Source organism: Stegodyphus dumicola, chromosome 7, assembly GCF_044657685.1.
Source record: "Stegodyphus dumicola isolate Sdum_Otavi_A_Nest chromosome 7, ASM4465768v1".
NCBI classification, from domain to species: domain Eukaryota; kingdom Metazoa; phylum Arthropoda; class Arachnida; order Araneae; family Eresidae; genus Stegodyphus; species Stegodyphus dumicola.
The window spans coordinates 209,199,895-209,218,379 of record NC_140774.1 but is presented as its reverse complement, the minus strand read 5'-3'; the positions used below and the strand labels follow the sequence as shown (position 1 = coordinate 209,218,379).

The 18,485-nt window shown below is 31.0% G+C and overlaps 1 protein-coding gene across 3 annotated transcripts in view; it reads left to right on the top strand.

Annotated features, from left to right (window-relative positions):
* Positions 1-922: 922 nt before the first annotated feature.
* The window catches only part of LOC146996626 (uncharacterized), an 88,241-nt gene continuing 70,678 nt past the window's right edge, over positions 923-18,485 (top strand). The window contains exons 1-3 of one of the 3 annotated variants that reach the window (XM_085821325.1): positions 923-1,129; positions 2,344-2,646; positions 11,523-11,622. In XM_085821325.1, coding sequence (XP_085677451.1) covers positions 2,568-2,646; positions 11,523-11,622 — 179 coding nt within the window. In that variant the 5' untranslated portion in view covers positions 923-1,129; positions 2,344-2,567. The remainder of the gene's footprint in view (positions 1,130-2,343; positions 2,647-11,522; positions 11,623-18,485) is intronic. The other 2 variants (XM_085821322.1, XM_085821321.1) reach the window with 2 other exon arrangements.

The window sequence follows — 18,485 nt, the reverse complement described above, 5'->3', positions numbered from 1 at the left end:
AAGGGAATAATTCTTTTAATTATACTTATCAGATGCAACGATACATGCAACGATATATCAGCGCGTTGCCTGAAATTGCCGTATTTCGTAGCATAATTTTCCTACTTTTTTATTAATTTTATAAATTCGGAAGTCGAGGGGGGACGATGCGAGCAATATAATTTCGGAAAGACGCTGTTAGAATACAACAATGTTCTGTTTTCCCTCAATTTTTTATCTCGTTTTTCCTTATACATCTTATAAAAAATATTTATTTAGTTAATTTGTGATTAATAAATTTTAAAAATGCCTTTTTCTGCAATCTCTTGCACACTTCTGGGTGAATTTGTAGGATGTTTTTATCTAACTGGGCAGGGCGGGATTTGGACTTGATGAGGCCCTAAGCTATTTGAAATATGGCACCATTTATAAGTCTCTATATTTTGATACTATATTTATACTTATTTTAAATTTTTTGGTGCCCCCCCCCAAGAAACTAGGGTTCTTAAGCTACCACTCGTCAAGAGCAGAAGGCACCCAGAAGACAAGACCGCTCTGTCCCCACCCTCAGTCCAGTTGAAGAAGACGGTATGGGATTGGTCAAATGGCAAAAGATATACTTTGCGGGGATGGAGGGAGAATTTTGCTAATGTGCAACACACACTATGACCCACGTTAACAATAATAATAAAAAAGGAACCAATATAATTTCCTTTTCTGGAGTATTTACTCATTAGGATCCCCTTTTTAGAACAGGAAACTGGTAAGGGCTGAAGACCAGTCACTAGGAAAAGGATAAGGAAAGAAGGAACGCTCATTCTCCTCATTCCTGGCGCTGAGCTCGTTGAAACCATAGAGCTGTAATGTACTAGAGAGAGAAACGGCAACTCTGAAGGGGAACAGGAATGCGAACCACGTGACATTTGGAACATTTCCCAAATCGTATTTCCCGCGGATCTTCCTTCCCATTACAGTTCTATGGAGAATTTGTGAGAAGCAAATGTTTTGCATGTACGCGCATTGTTTCGGACTTCAAAAATGGTACTTTCGTGCTCCGCATATAGATGAAATTCCAGATACGTGAAAGGTGGAGGAGTAACATTTCACAGCTGAGCTTTTTCTAATGTTTTAAAACGTAATTATATAAAATGTAAAGGTTTTTTTTATCCACTCTACTTGCCGTTTTCTAACAAAAAATAGATTTTCTAATTTTATATAATATATGCATACTTGAAATAACACTTAAATAAAAGTATCTTAATATATATGTATGTTTCTAATAACTGTGTTCCGAAAAAAATGTTAAAATTTTAGTAATACAATATAATTTTAATTAGTCTAGTATTCTGCTTTGGCGACATTTTTCATACGCCAACAGACTGCTTTGAATGCGTTTGTTTATATATTCTTTGTATGCGTTTGCTTATGCGGACATGTGCGAAGTAGTAATGTATGTATTTAATACTTGGTAATGTTGATGTAACACTGTGTAAGAACTGCATAAAATTATATTTTCTTTGGGGGGGGGACATGAATGACTTTATTTTATCCCCTTTTCTTGCATCCAAATATAACAAATATGTTTAATTTCAATCACGTATTTTCTTTCTTATATCATGTTTCTGGCATTTATTCCAATATTAAGAATTTGTTAAGTATTAAGAAAATAGAAATTATATAGCAGTTAAATTTCAAAACTTTAATAGTTTTAAGTTTCTTTTTAAAAATAATGAGCATTATTTAAATTTTACCTTCTAAAATTATTTAAAATAAGTGCGACTACATTGTGCAACATGCATAATATATATATATATATATTTGCTAGTAAAAGGAAGTCTTAATTTACCACCTTTTAAGTTTCTTAATTTAATTATTTACCACTCTCTCTCTTCCTTTTAACTTATATCTACTATATTGACATTCATTTTTAGTTCAATTAATTTAATATCTTTCTCACTTTGATTCACCTACTCTGTAGTTCTCTGTAATACACCGTATTAACATTAAATTTCCTTTTCGTATTTATATTAAATTTCCTTTTTGTCCTATTTTCTGTTTTCACTCATTTTTCTTATGTTATCCATTTTTTTTATTCTGTCCTAAGTACTAAAAAACCTTCTTTTTTATTTATTTATTTTTTAGTTTGTTATTAGTTTATTATTTATTATTTAGTTTATTATTTATTATTTAGTTATTAGTTTATTATTTAGTTTGTTCTCTCCAGTTTTTTTTATTTTATTTTAAATTTTGTAGACGCCGAGGAACATATTACAAAATATTATTCTACAGCATGAGAATTATTTAAATTTTAAAAATTAAAATTTAAAATAAAGTTAAATTTTAAAATAAAGTGTCCAATTTTAGGGAAATTAATAATTTTGGCTGGTGTTTATCGATCTAACCTCTTCTGCAAATTCAACGGCAGCTTCTGCGAAATGACATCTTTCCAAGTTCGCATTTCAAACTAAGAGAAAAGAGAGGAAGAAATTGCCAGCCATGGCGATAGTACGCCAAAGTCTGGGTTCAGTTCCATTTCATGCCCATACTCCTGCAGCTCATTCCTGTGCCGCTTTTTCACCCGGTTTTGAATGGCGATACTCCGTCTAGTATATAACAGGTCTATGGTTGAAACGCTTCCCCCCCTAAAGTTCCCAAACTTGACTTCTGGTGAATATATTGTTTATTATACTATATTATGTTTGCTTGGTATTAAAGCTTGAGCAATTGTTATCATGGAGAACACAGAGGATGGAACACCTATTCAAACAACTGAATCTGTTACATGCAAAATTAATTCCCTGAAAATGGCTAAATTCTTCAATAATTCTCAAATTCAGGACAAAGAATGCGGAGAAAAATCTTTTAATCCGTTCCAAAAAAGGTCAGGTAATTCCAAAAAAATTAATAATTAATAATTCCAAAAAAGTAAAATTCATTACAATCTGAAATCACTTCTCGCGAAACTACAAAAATCTCAAGATTCCACTTCTCAGCAAACCGTCGAAGAAAGCCTTTCTAAAGTTTAAATCAGCTAAATTCATCATGGACAAAAGTTGCAAGTTGGCATAGCTGCCGTAGACTATTTCTCAAGCTTTCTTGATTTCAATTTATCTTGCACTTAAATCATAAAATTCAGTTCAAGATCAATATCGCAAAATAATTTTAAATTGAACATATTTTTAGTATTTCCGATACACAGTCTCACGCGCTAGAGATAAAATGTTCCCGCTTCGAAATCGTAGAGTTTGTTAATCAAAAATTCGTTAAAAGTTTTACAAAATATGAAATCGATAATGAAACAAATTTCAAATTTGGGCTTTCAATGCCTGTATTCGCAGAAGAATTAAGTCATTCAAAATTGGATGGCTCTAGGTACCGTTGTTTTATCACAATGCGAGAAACATGCATACGCAGATTCTTCATTATTTAATTTCTTCAAATATAATACGAGGCGATAATATTTGGTGGCAACAGTTCGACGCAAAAGGAAAACTATAGTCCTCAGGGACAAAGCACCTTTGGACTAATAATCTAATGTATAGTATATTTAATAATTATATTTAAAATCACCAAAGAAATAAATTTTAATATATTTTTAAAATTATTTATCACTTTAACCATTAATTATTTTAATGATTAATGATTTTATTAATAATTTTATTTATTTCTTGTTCTTCTTTCCTGAGGCCTACGGTAGTGCTCCGGCTTTTCTAATTTTAGAAATGAACCCTACCCTGCATCATGTTGCCAATTGGCTACAGAAAAATGTAGCCATGAGGCAACACTGTGCATTAAAAGTATGTTTGGACTTCTTTTGATTCAGTTATCACCATTTATTCTCAATAGATGGCGGTAGGTGTCCGTGGATAACAGTAAATGGAATCATAGCAGTAGACTTTTGAAATCACATAAATGGCCATATTTTGAAATTTTTATTTACTATTAAATGTTTTCCTAGGTCCATTAAAAATCATATGCATAAAATGAACTATTAAAATTCGTTTATTAGGCTTTTTATCTTAAAGCGAATATTTAAAAAAAATTTACGCCATAATATGTATCTGTAGCCATTTGGCAACATCATGCAGGAAGGATGCGATGACCAATTCAACTCAACACAGTAGTTCAGAAAGCATGTGCTTTGTTTATGGATCTTACGTTAGCTTTTGTCTTTCTATTTTGTCTGTGGAGTTTTAATTATGAGTTATGTGATATAATTAGAAGCAATTTATTTTTTATTTGAAATTCTATGAGCTAGAATAATGGAAGGGCATAGGTCTGTTTACTTTGTTGACACAAATGGTAAAAAGAAATTATTGACAGATGAAATATGGAATGCTCTTTCAAGTGAAAGTGATGATGATTCGGATGATAGTGATGAAGATCCTACATTTAATCCTAATGTTCTCTTCAATAGAAATCCAGAGGATATTTCTGACAATGAAAATGATTCTGAATCATGTGAAAATGAAGTGAATATTCAAAACGAAAGTTCGACTTCAGGTAACAAGACGTTAGAGAAAAAAAGTAAGAAAGTTAAAAAAGCAAAAATTAAACTTGTATGGAAGGAAAAGTCTTTGCAAGTAAATCCTGAACTCATAACTTTCAGTGGAGATACACAGTTACCTCAAAATATTTTGAATTTAGAAACACTTTGTGAGTTTTTTTCATCCAGATCTCAACTTTTATTACTGAACAAACTACACTGGTGTACAAAAATTAAGGACGAAATTAAAAAAATTAGCTTATTTGCGAAACGAAGAGGAAAATCAGACTGAAAGATGAATCAGGAGATTAACTAGGGTCAGGTACGGTAGCACATGCGCATTTTTGCAGCTAGACATAATGGGGGAGTGTCGGAGGAATATAAAGATTGCTGGAGGTGTGAGCCCAGCATTTCTGGGAAGCTATTGCATGGCGTATATCAGTTTAAACGACGTCGAGTTGATGCCTCAGTGTGAAATGTTGAACAATCAATCTGTTAGATGACATCTGAATGATTTTACCCGAGGTTGAATTATTGGAAAGACTGATGCATGTCGAAAGGTAACAAGTGTGGCTACGAAGTTCGGGATTACACACAGCAATCTTTCACGACTTTGGAAAGCATTTCAGACTACTGGAACAGCTATCCGACAGATCAGCAGTGGTTGCTCACGAGCAACCACGGCAGGACATGACTGGTTTATTCCCCTACAGGCAAAGAGGACCAGGTGGCAGTCGAAGGGAGAAATTTCAAGACACATGGAACAGGCGATTGAACAACCGATATCGTGTTTTACTATGGCCAGGAGGCTGCACAATGGTGGTCTATTTGCATGACGACCTGTACGGCGTATGCCATTAACGCCTATATCGTAATAGGCATTTTCTGTGGTGCAGGTAACACCGTAATTGGACAGATAATCAGTGGGATCGAATACTCTTTACAGATGTGAGCAGATTTAGTCTGAGTAGCGATTCTAGATGCACACACATCTGGAGAGAGCAGGGAACCCACAATAACCCCTCTAACATCATCAAATGGGACTGGTTCGGAGGTCGCGGATTTCTCATTTGGGGAGGCATAATGCTTGCTAGCCGTACCGACCTTCACATCTTCCAAGAAGGTTCAATCACCGGGGGCCGTTGTTGTAACGAGGTTCTCCTTCCTTACGTGCCTCTTTTCAGAGGTGCTTTGGGTCCTTAGTCCCTCTTCATGGACAATAATGCTGCACCTCATCGTACAGTTGCTGCCAAAGAGCTGTTGGAGAGTGAGGCTATTGAACACATGGACTGGTCAGCAAGGTCTCCAGACCTAAAGCCCATCCAGCATGTATAGGGCTTTCTATGGAGACACGTGGCAGAACGTAACTTATCGCCAGTAACGATTCCGGATTTGCGATTGGCGCTACGAGTGGAATAGGCAACAGTGCCACAACAACTCATTGACAACCTGATACTCAGCATGGACAAACGATGTTAAACCTGCCCAGCAGTCAGGGGAGATCATATTCCGTAATAAAGGCTTGATGTTTCTTACTGGACACCTGTCACATGGATGTTTCGGCCTTCAGTCACATTGCGCTCCATGCAACTTTTTCAATAAAGTTCTTTTTTATTCTTTTGATTTCCTTTTTTGGGACGGTTTTGCTTACATTACCCATGTTCTTACGTCTTGTAGTATTATTGTGTTGATTTGGAAAGCTTTTGCACAATGTTATATTGAAAAACCGTCTTGTCCTTAATTTTGGCACACCAGTGTATTCTATATAGTGTACAACAGATACTTGAGAAACCTCTCAATGTAGGGGTGCCCCTTGTCTTTTGGGGATTCTTTTTTGACGCCAAGATCGGCTCCAGGAAGACACAATTTCAAGATGGCCGCTACACAAATCCAAAATAGGCACAGCTTTAGTATTAGTCCTTTTTGGTGAGAAATTATTTTGGCACGGTGAATGAAAAATTATGATAACCTTGTTATGTATGGTAACCCTAAATACTGAGGTGAAAAACATGCCGCCATTTCTGTCCACGTAACTTTAACGAATTTGGTAGGTATCAGCATTGATGGCAAGAGGTATAAACAGCATGTTTTTCTTAAAATTACTTTCGTGTTAGGAAAGAACAACATTTAAAATATTTTTTAAAAAGCCATAATTTGATATTTAAAACTGATGCTTTTAATATTACATCATATGAGTCTTGATATTTCTTGTGTCAACTCTGCATATTATAAACCATGGTCTAAAAATACCTTTTTGCCTCATTTCTTAAATTAGAACTATAGGGATGTGTAATTGCATGAATTCATAGACCAAAATCAGGTTTCATTAATGCTTTTATAACATTTTTAGAATTTGACTGTAAAAAATATAATGTTGCTTAGATTATGGAATAAATTGCGTATAATTTACAGTTCTCAAATTTTGTAAGTCTCACAATCTAATAGCTGTAAATGAATAACCTTCACTGAGTATTATTACTTTTATTAAAAGTATGTTGACATAACAGTCGACGTTTTATTTTAAATTTTATGCAAATTTTCTACGTTACTTTAACATTTAATCTAACAGAAATCTGATTTTTTTTTGTAATAAAAACTCTAATAAAAGTAAGAGTACAATTTATATATAAAAATTTGACTACATGGCAAGCACTTAGATACTGATTTCAATGTCTTTAAATGTAATTATTATAAAGTTTAGATATATTCTTATTAAGATATACTCTTATTCTGTTATAAAGTTTAGATGTACAGAACAGAAGGCACACTTTGTGCTTATGACTCAGTCAACCACTTGTGGCAAGATGATAACAATTAAGTTCAAATGTAAAATTTAAATTCAAATAAATTTGTAGCCAAAGGCTACACAAATCAATTAAATGCAAAGTTGGTTCAAAACTTAACCAGGATGGAATTCAACTATCAGCAATTATAATGCAAGACTACAAATCTTATCTTATCTAGCAACCTAGTAACATGGCCTCTAAAGGCAAAACATCATTTGTTTTAGAAACTAAAAATAAAATAACTCTGGTTACAAAATAAAGGAATGTTGCATTATACATTGTTCCCTGATTAATTATTCACTACATGAAATAGTGTAATGCATTTTTGTTTGCATCAAATTATTTATTTTATTTAAATGCTGTCCAAAACTGAATAGGATTTTGCAAATATATTGACCATATTTTTCGACCTATAGATGCAACACTTCTTCACTTCAGAAGTAAGATTTAGAGTTAAGAAATAAGAAGAGAGAGTATGTAAGAATAGAAAATAAATATATACGCTGGCTAGCAGAAGGATGCTTTCATAAAGGACTTTTTAAGAGAAACTGGCTCAAATTCACATTGCATGTAAGGGAAACCACAAAAACTCCAATATAGCCAGCCTGAACTACCACTGTTCAGTGGTTTATCACTCCACCGCTAGTGGATTCCAATGATTGTTCGAATCTTTCACAGAAATCATCAGTTATGATGATTGTTGTTGTTTATTATTACCATTGGTACAGAATTTACTAATTATGATAATTTAATTTTAGCTTTTAAATTATAATCATAAATTACTTGTAATAAATAGTGATTAAAAAATACACACTTCTTAATATTTTTACCATTTGCAAAATTTAATCATAAAAAGTATTTCTAATGCTGGTACAAAATTTACTCATTATAATTTAATTTGATTTCCTTCACTTTGAAATATTTTTTTACTTTCTTTTAATAACAGAATCTAAGAAACTAAAGTAACATATACTAGTTTGAAATGCATTTATTAACCTTTTGTAAATTAAAAATATTAGCTAAATATAACATAAATATTAACTAACTACTTAAAATATTAATGTTTAATACATTAATATTATATTTTGTAATTTAAAATACTAAACTTTTGTAAATTTCATTACTCATAACATAATCACTGCCTAAAATTTCCAAGAATTTATCATAGCAGTACTAGTTCAGTGTTGAAAATTAGAGAAAGGCTATTTGTTCTGATCAAGAGCTTATTTTTTAGAATTGTTTAGTCTAGATCGGGTTTTGTTGACAATCCGCCATTTTTTTACGATCTTCAAAGCCGGGTCTACCTTGGCGACCGAAGTTTGTCGCCTAATCAAAAAATCGCCAAAAGAACCAATACTAAAGCTGTTCCCCAAAATAATAAGCCAAAGAATTGCATAAACTTTGTGTTCATGTACACATCGATCTGTTTTCACTTAAAAAAACATCCCAGAATTGCACAAACTAGGCATTGCGCACTGCTTTAAATTTGTCCATGTACACAGCAATCTATTTTTATTTAAAAAAATTGTCACTAATCGAAGAGGCACCCAATTCTACACTAGAACCCTCAATGTAACATCATCTGATATAAGAAAATATTTGGGAATTTGTATATTTAGTTCTGTATCAAGGGTTAAAGACTTTAGATTGTACTGGAATCCTGTTGTTGGAATATCTCTCATTCAAAATTCTATGCTAGTTAACGAATTTGAAAAAATAAGAAGATATCTTCATTTCAATGACAATAATGCATTTTCAACTGATTTGCAAGGAGGCCAGGATAAGTTTTTCAAACTGAGACCTTTGACTGATGAACTTCAAAAATCTTTCCTTTCCATTCCTATGGAAGAATCTTTTTGTGTCGATGAACAAATGCGTGCTACTAAAGCTAGACACCATTTAAAACAGTATATGCCTGACAAGTCTCATACAAACTCTTCATTTTGAGTGGAATATCCGGATTTGCATACAATTTCTATATTTATGGTGGCAAAGAACTTGATGTTGCTCATATACCTCAAGAGCCTGATTTAGAAGCTAGTAGTAATGTAGTTATTAGATTAACTCGTCCTGTTCAAGAAAATGTTAATCACAAACTTTACTTTGATAATTATTACAATTCTATTCCTCTGCAAGTATATTTGAAGAAAAAAGGAATCTTATCTCTTGGAACTATTAGAAGAAATAGAATTACAGACTGCAAACTTCCAACTGAAAGGGAGCTGAAGTTACAAGTTCATGGATCCATCACTGAGTTTGTCGCTGAATATGATGGTTGTAAACTGTCAAATGTATCATGGAAAGATAATAAAAGTGTCACAATGCTCTCTTCATTTGCTGGTACAAACCCGGTAAGTGAAGTACAGCGCTTTGACAGGAAACAAAAATGTCATGTGAAAGTAAATTGTCCTTATGTTATAGCAACTTATAACAAGCACATGGGAGGTGTGGACTTACTTGACAGTTTGATTGGAAGGTATAAAATAATAATGCGAAGCAAAAAGTGGTATTATTGGTTGTTTTACCATTTATTAGACCTGACAATTATCAATGCTTGGTTGCTGTGCAAGAGAGTGCACAAACAAAAGTGTAATAGTGAAAAGCCTATGAAACTTGTTACTTTTAGATTGCAGTTAGCAAACCTTTGTGCTTACATGGACAAGTAAAATCACTAAAAAGAGGGAGATCATCAAGTGCAGAGGAAAGAAACAGTTGGAAAACAATCAAAAAAAGCTTCTCGAAAGAGCCTCCAAAAGATATCAGATTTGACAGAATTGATCACTGGCCAGAGCATTCTACAAATAAACAATGATGTAAAATGTTGAATTGCAAAGGATTTACAAGAGTACAGTGCATGAAATGCTCAATTCCTCTATGTTTTTATAAAGAGAAGAACTGTTTTAGAGACTATCATTTACAGTAATTTTTCTCTCTTGAATGTATGGTGTAGCCATTTGGCACAGTTTGTTTTTTTATTTTTTATGCTTAACTGTACGATGTTGCCACTTGGCAACAAACTAACATTTGGGTTTTCATCCGCAGAGAACCCGTTGGCGGCGTTGCAATTTTTACTCGCCAAGCTCGCAGCCGTAAATGTGATTTTTAGTGCATGTAAATTCAAGTTAGCAGACAAAATAGTATATTAAGCTTGCAGACAAAATAATATATTAAGCATATGGTAGTAAAAATTCACAGGTAATAAGCATGTAGATGTAAAACTAACCGGTTAAACTGGATATATGAAAATAAACCTATCTTTTTCATAATTTATTTGACAATACAAATAACCTTCAACAGTAATCAAATAATAATACTAGAACTAAACTAGTTATATATACTAGTTAATAAAACTAGAACTGGTAAAATCCTAGTATATGGTGCAACCTTGGCGTGACTTTGAAAATTATCGCCAATACCAAAAATGGTCCAAAGAACGTCTATATATATATGTACTATAACACACATAGTATATGTATATACACACATAGTATACATAGTATATACTATGTTTAACTGTATATGACCCGTTAACTACTCATCGTATATGTCCCGTTTTTACTGCTCATCATAAAGTCGCCAAAAGTAGCCAAATCCCGTGTGCACCAGATACTAGGATTAAACCCTAGAACTTTATACATTTTATTATTTTTCAAGAGTCATTTGAACTGTATTCCTTACACTAGCAGTGGTTTGCTAATTTTGATGACCATGGGGATGCATCAAACTACTATGTAATCTTAGATAATCAATAATATTTTTTATTTCAATTTAATCAGCTATTTATGTCACACCTGCCATCCTCTGAAAGGTTATTGTTAGAAAAGCATTAGCAATGTAGTATCTTGTTAAAATTTTACGCCATAAAGATTGGAGCCAAGAACCGAAATCTATCGATGAAAACTTCTTTAATTATACAAAAATATTTCTATCTATTCGTTGTTACAAAATTCAGAAAAAATAATATGGAAAAGCAGAAAAAATAATAATAAATAAGAGAAGAATAATATAAATCTCCAAATGCGAACAACGACAGGGATAATTCAACAAAATGAACACAAGAGGAATGGTTGTAACCTTCAAACAGAGGAATAGGATGAATCCGATAGGTTACCAGGATTGAACTATTATCGCCAAAGTTGGCGATGTTTACATTTACCGGGTTCTCTGCGGAAGCACTTCCTAACATTTAGTTAAAAATTAATGAAAATTTAGACTTAAATTTTTTAAAATATTTTTTCATGTTTTCTCATTACATATATATTTTTTTCAAGGAAAAATAAAAATGCAGTGTAGGGTTAAGCCCTGGATCAACCAGCTCATTCCGTCAAGCATACTTTTCAGTTTGTTGTTGGATCCTTTCGAGAAAATGAGGTAAGTTATTCTTTGATTTATAAGGTTTATAGTAACGACCGATTGCTTTTGATCTAATTTGTTTTGTATTTTTAATTTATTTTTAAAAATTCTCTTAATTAAATCTAAATATTTGTTTTCTTAGGGAGTTTTTAAAAATCACACCAATGTTATTTTAATATATGTCTTATTAAGCTTTCCATGTTTAGTTTTTGAAGTTATTTTAAAGTCATTTAATGTTCTTACAAATTCCGTATTTTAATATTAGAAATGTTTAAATATTTATTTTGTTTTCCAGTTACTCTAACCGTACTTTATTCTTTGTTTATTTTGACAAACATTTGATTTATAATATACATTTAATTAATAATGGGTGATGATCATGAGCAACTGCAGCATTTTCACAATTCATAAAAAATTTTCCAACTCCCTTATATTCATAGCTTGGCATTTCAGCATCTTTCTCATATCAAGCTTTCATGTATCTAGAGTTTGTATATTGTTTTATTGTATTTATGCCAACTTATATTTAAATAATTTTCATTAATTCCTGCATCATAATAATGAGCTAGATCGTCTGTATTCTCTACAGGAATTTATAATTCTACAGCTTGGAATTACGTACAAATTGAAATCTACAACTTAATATATGCATAGCATAAAACTGATACGCAATCAACCTATCAAATATCGGATTTGTTGCGCACTTTAAATTAGTTTACTTGTCTAGATAAATATTAATAAATCTTCTTAGACAGAATGGTTTTAAATTTCAAATATTTACCAATTATTGTTAAAAGTTCTAATGTTAAAAATTCTCTTTATTAAACCTAAATTTAGGTTTCTTACGAAATTTTAAATTCACACCAATATTATCGTAATATTATTAAGCTTTCCATGTTTAGACATTGAAGTTATTTTGAAGACATTTAGCTTTCTTACAAATTCCATATTCTAATATTATAAACTTTAAATATTTATTCTGTTTTCCAATTACTCTAACCGTACTTTATTCTTCGTTTCTATTGAGACACATTGAATTTCTAATACAAATTTAATTAATAATAACTAATAATTCTGAACATCTGCACTATTTCCATAAATAATGGAAAAAATTCGAGTTCTCTTATATTCATATCTTGGGAGTTTTAATTTCCTCTTAATTATTTGTTTTTCATAGATCGTTTTGTATTGTATTCAGATTTTTATCTATGTATAATTTGTATATTTTTGTACCGCATTTATGCCAATTTACATTTAAATGATAATTTTCATAAATTAGCATCATAAGTATAGAAGAGGTTTCTAACACTTTATTTTCCAGCCTAGTTTTAGGCTTAATTATTTGCAAAATTAATTATTTGTAAAGAAAGATGGTCACTAAATCTCGCTAATAATATTTCTAACTGTAGTAGTTATAGTACAACGAGTTCATGCAATTTATAATATACCTCATTTATAATTTTTTAAAAATGTTTCAACAGTATTGGAATTAACAGCAATACATATAATTTTATACAGTTGATTGCAATGACTTAGATTGCCATTGCCTTTTTTTGTTGAGGCTTTTGTGTTATATTCCTAATATTTCATAACGGCATACACATCAACTTAATCACAAACATGTAAATCTATAATTCAGCATACTTTTGTGTTTACTAATGCTGTGTCTTCGATTTTTTTAATACACTTTTCAACGCATAGCATTTCATCAGCCTAGTTTTAAAAGGTCTCACGTTCAAGCGGAAAAGTAAAGTCATTAAACATTGGTAGTTTGACCTGAGTTTCAAAACCTAGAGTTACCCCAACTTTTTCTTTCTCTGTACATATTTACTGTGGGAAAATGCACTGTAAAAATTTCAGTTTATGAAGTAAAAATATTTTTTAAATTTATTCTTTAAAAATATTCCAAAACTTTTCACCTTTACCTTAGCATATCTCTTTACAAATCCCTTTATTAAGAAAAAAAATAAGTAAAGAAATTAACTCGATTTCTGTGATCGATATCTTGGTACAAATTATATGTAACTTTTCCCCCAAACATAATATACGGATATCAATGAATTATGGATTACTTCTCCAAGTTTTGCTTACATGTTTATTCCAGAATTTTCCATTCATATTGAAAGTGTTTTAACTTTGTGAGCTTTATTTTATGACTTTTGGTTTAAAAAAAAAGTATGAATTTTTGGTAAAAGAAATTAAGCTATTATTTATTAAGAGGATTGATTGATTATTAATTTGCAGTACTCTTTATCTAATTCTTCCTTTCTAGATAAGTTTTAGAAAAATTTTCGGTACTTTTCCGTTTTGCCGGCGCAAGCGATAAAGTCGCCAATAATGGTACAATCGATGCCAAACGAAATATTCTCGCTGGTAACCTTTTAAGCCTCATTTTCAAAACAAGTCACAGCATTTTCTTATCAGATTGATTGTTTCTTTCAATACTGGCATATAATTACATAGAATTTTTATCAGGTAGTTCAGTTTTATGTCTAAGGCCATTTTCGGTAATTAAGTCAATCAGGATGCAATCACAGCACTTAACCCGAAGCCGAAAATATAGAAAAGGTAAAATCAAGGGTTAAATTCATCAATTCTAACGAGAATGCATTAGCGAAGTAAAGCACTGCAGTTTTACATAATTTCTGAGTAAGCTATTCGTACGAATTGAAATATTTCTTACATTTAAACTTGTGTTCCAAATTAAGATTTAACGTGAAATTAATGTAGATAATTACTGAGAGCATTAGATTTTTGTAGAGTAGTTTACGTGAGATGAGATCACTTGGGGTCACGTGATATAAACCGGCGAATCAGGATGTTGAACTATGAAAGCATAGTAAATTCTTAAATTAATGTCTTTTTATAAACTTATTGTCTTTATTTATTGGCTTTTTATAAAATTTTATGCGATATTAAAATGTTTATGCCTTCAAAAAAAAAGAATTCTTAGAACTAACGTTTTTTTAATATTTTTTATGTGTATACTGTATGTTGTCGCCAATAAAGTCTGCTTGGCGAGATTTGCGCCGGCGAAACTGAAAAGTACCAAATTTTCTTAGCATAATAATTTTAATTTATTTAAAATATATATATTATACGTCAATATTCCAAACGCGTAGTAATGTTTTTGTAATAAACGTCACACTAAGTTATTTTTTTTTAATCTAACTACTAATTTCTGTAAAAATTTACATGATTACTTTAATTAAAAAATATTTCTAGTACATTTTAACATACTTTTGTACCGAAAAATCGTTAATGAAAGACACACATTTCTAATGTTAACATTTGTCTTTACTAATAGCTTGTATTTTCTTTGCCAGTTCTTGCATTTATTAATGTTATTCAAGTAATTAACCTGTTTGTTCGATGACTCTTGGCTGCTATTGGCTTCTGAAAGTATAATTGTAACCTTCAGCTTTTTGAAAGGGAGAGGTCTTCTCAAATCCATCTTGATGGGAGAAGGCCAAAACTAACGTTTGGTGACGCCACAGCTAAGGGCAATCAGCCAAACTGATCTTGAGTCAGGGCGCTTTCTTTTTCCCAGTAGTATATAAGAAACAAATATATTCTTCTCTTCCTATAAGGAATATTTAAAAACAAATACCTGAAGAATGGATTACTAATCTTTTAAACTCAGATGACGGGACTGCATCTTAGGGGAGTTTCTCAAATAATATTAATATTTGCTTGCTAATCAATAGTTTACGATACTATAGCTTTTGTTACATACCATTATATGCAGTTTAATAGCATTAAACACTGTAAATTCAAATAGTTTTAAACTAATTAAAATGAATATTATATCAAATTTTTAACCACGGTGTGACTAGCATTTAAAACTAAATATTTTCTCTTATTTCCAAGCAGTACAAGAAATTATGTTTTTATTGTCTCATGTAAAAAATCGTACCCAGAAATTCGAGAGCTGCAAATATTAATATTTCATGTTAAGTTAAAAGGTTTGACATTCGAGAGAGAGTTATGCATTTTTTAGATATAAGATTTATCAATGTTTAGATTTAATTGTTAGTAGCATAATTTTAAGATAAAAATATATTATTTTTGAATTAATCTGGGAACATAGCGATATAAATGCATTCCATTTCATTATTTGGTTTACACATAGATTTTGACATATTGATTCTTTTTACATTTGGTATGCATAGACACATCTAGAAATATGTTCAATGTAAAAATTTGAAGCAATTAAAAATGCTCATCTTCATAACTAAACATCTGTTTCATAAATTTAAATACCCACCGAAATGTCTTCAACGAGATACTCCACATTACTAATATTAAATTAATGTATTAATAAGGATTGATTTTTAAATTTCTGGGATTTTGTTCGTTTTTTAAAACGATCATTATCATTAAAAATTGAATATTGGGTTTATTGAACTAAGGGAAACCTTACAGTGCTACAACAGTCTTTTTTTATCAAAATGTTAAACTGCAGTAGAAACATTTTGCATTTCTAAAGAGGTTGAATATAACACTTTTTTTCGAAAGTGCTTGAGCTATTAATATATAGAATGGTGCTGCTCTATGATATATAATTTTTTTTCAAATGGAATAGACTTGCATAATACAGCTTATTATCTGTATCATTTAAAGATTATGATTAAATGATTTTGAATGATTGGTTTCACTTTGGTTCAACCTATTATTCCTTATATATTTCAGTAAATAAACTAAATCAAACAGTAAAAAAATCTCTTTTCCCAAATAAAATTCGTTTTCAATAGCAGACACCACATGACCATTACATAGCATTTATAGTTAACATAGTTGTTGGAAATTATGGAAACAACCTCGAAGCCACAATCATGAAAACTTTTAACACCTGTAATGTCTGAATTTTTAAATCGTTTGGCTTAAGGTTATCTACAGGAAACACTGCAACAACTTCTTTATTTGAAGATATGATTGAAGAAATCACAATGGTTTGAATTGTAAGAGCTTTTTGAGGAACATTTGTACAAGACAAACCTTCAGTTTTACCGTTCTTATGTGCAATAGTAAGTTTAATACAAATCTTATCAAGTGAAAGATTCCCAACCTCTTCATGATTTTGTAGTCATGAAGATTTTTGAGATAAATACTTTGCATTTAACCTTGTTGTCGGGGGTTAAATGCAAAGTATTTATCTCGTAAGTACCCAGCATTTAACGTTAACATTTTTAAGAAAGAAGGATGCCATAAAATGAAGGACGAGCTTTCTTGTATCGGAGAATAACACGTAGGACTGCTTTAAAATAATGTGCAAGTTCATGTCATCATTTCAGCTGTGTAGGTTGGGAATTTAGCTTTCAATAATGAAATCTTTTCCCTAAAAACTTAATCGGTATATCATAATCTGTTCTCATGAACTTTCAGAACACGTCTGAAGAGTTTCAGTTACCAAATCCAGCATTTCTTCGACTATTTTTGAGGTTTTCTTATAACTGTTCAATTGATTTGAAAGGTTTTCAAATTTTGACCATTTATTACATAGTATATCTTTTCCCAAAAGACATTAAAACATATTTGTTATATTTAAACTTTCACGAAAAACTGAAACAGTTCAATCATGCTCGACTTTAAATACACAATCACTGCTGGGCAACACTTCAACTCAATACGCAAAAAAGTATAGAATCAGATGCTTTCATTATTGCCCATGCATATGATAATATATTGCTATTAAGTTTCAAAAATTCTGAAAAGGAGGCAGTGTTGTCTGCAGCACACAGTTTTTTTAAGGGGACGGTGTACTTTAAAATAGCTGAAAATCAACCAAAATATTGAATCTGTGTTTTGATTCTCTCGTAATATTCCACATACATAACTACATTATATGCAAAAAAACGAGTTGAAATAGTCTAACTTTTAAAGAATTACAAGCATTTAAAATGTGTAAACAGCGAAAACTTTGCTCTTTAAATTTTGGAAAAAATGTAAAAAAATGTATTTCAACAGTTATTTACTGATGTTATAATTTATATATTTGGCAAAAGAAGTGTTTATTTTTTAGAAAAAGGCTATAAATGTCAGTATTGACAACTATTAATGAATTTAACTTTAGTTATGTAAATGCTATAGGCTTAGAACAGGAGGAAGCGTGATCAACGTCGCTTGAACCAAAGCAAAAAGAGAAGTTTAAAACTGGAAAAATAAAAAATAGTAAAAAATATTGTATTCGGAAAGTATTAAAAGATAATGTAAATGAAGGTAAAACATAGGATGCGGGTGAATTTTAAAAGTTTCATTCGATATAATGGATAAATTGCTTCTACCTCTAACTTTGAATCACATACGAATTTGCCATATGTTTATTTTTCTCAAATTTAGTATTATGAGATTAAAAATAGTTAAATCACACAAAACTATTATCCAGTGTCTATATATTCATATTTAAAGTTAATTTGCTGATTCTCATGACCATGTATTAAAGGTAAGTTTGAAGAAAGCTTTAAATTCGGTTTTCTCAAAACAAATCTTTTCGCAGTTCGCATGTCTTGAAAATGCTTCTCATTTTTAATTCAAATTGAATGATATTTGGAAAAAACTATCTTGTTATATGTTACAGTAGATCTGTGTACGCATTTTTGGATATGAGGTTATTAAGAAGTTTAAGCGTGTGATAAGTTTTAACAAAAGGTGACTTTTTCAGAAAACTGGGTTTAAGTTCACAAAAAGCCTTTTTAGAAATTTCTGATACATCATATTCAATAACGGATTACACAAAAACTTTATAACTAACTTAATCCCATCAAGATGGCCTTAATCTTCTTCAGAAAGTATGAAGACTCCCTGTAGTGTTCTAAGGGGATAGAAAAACTTTTGCTTTATGTGGTCGTTAAATTCTCCAGCTAGAAAAGGGGGACGAAATT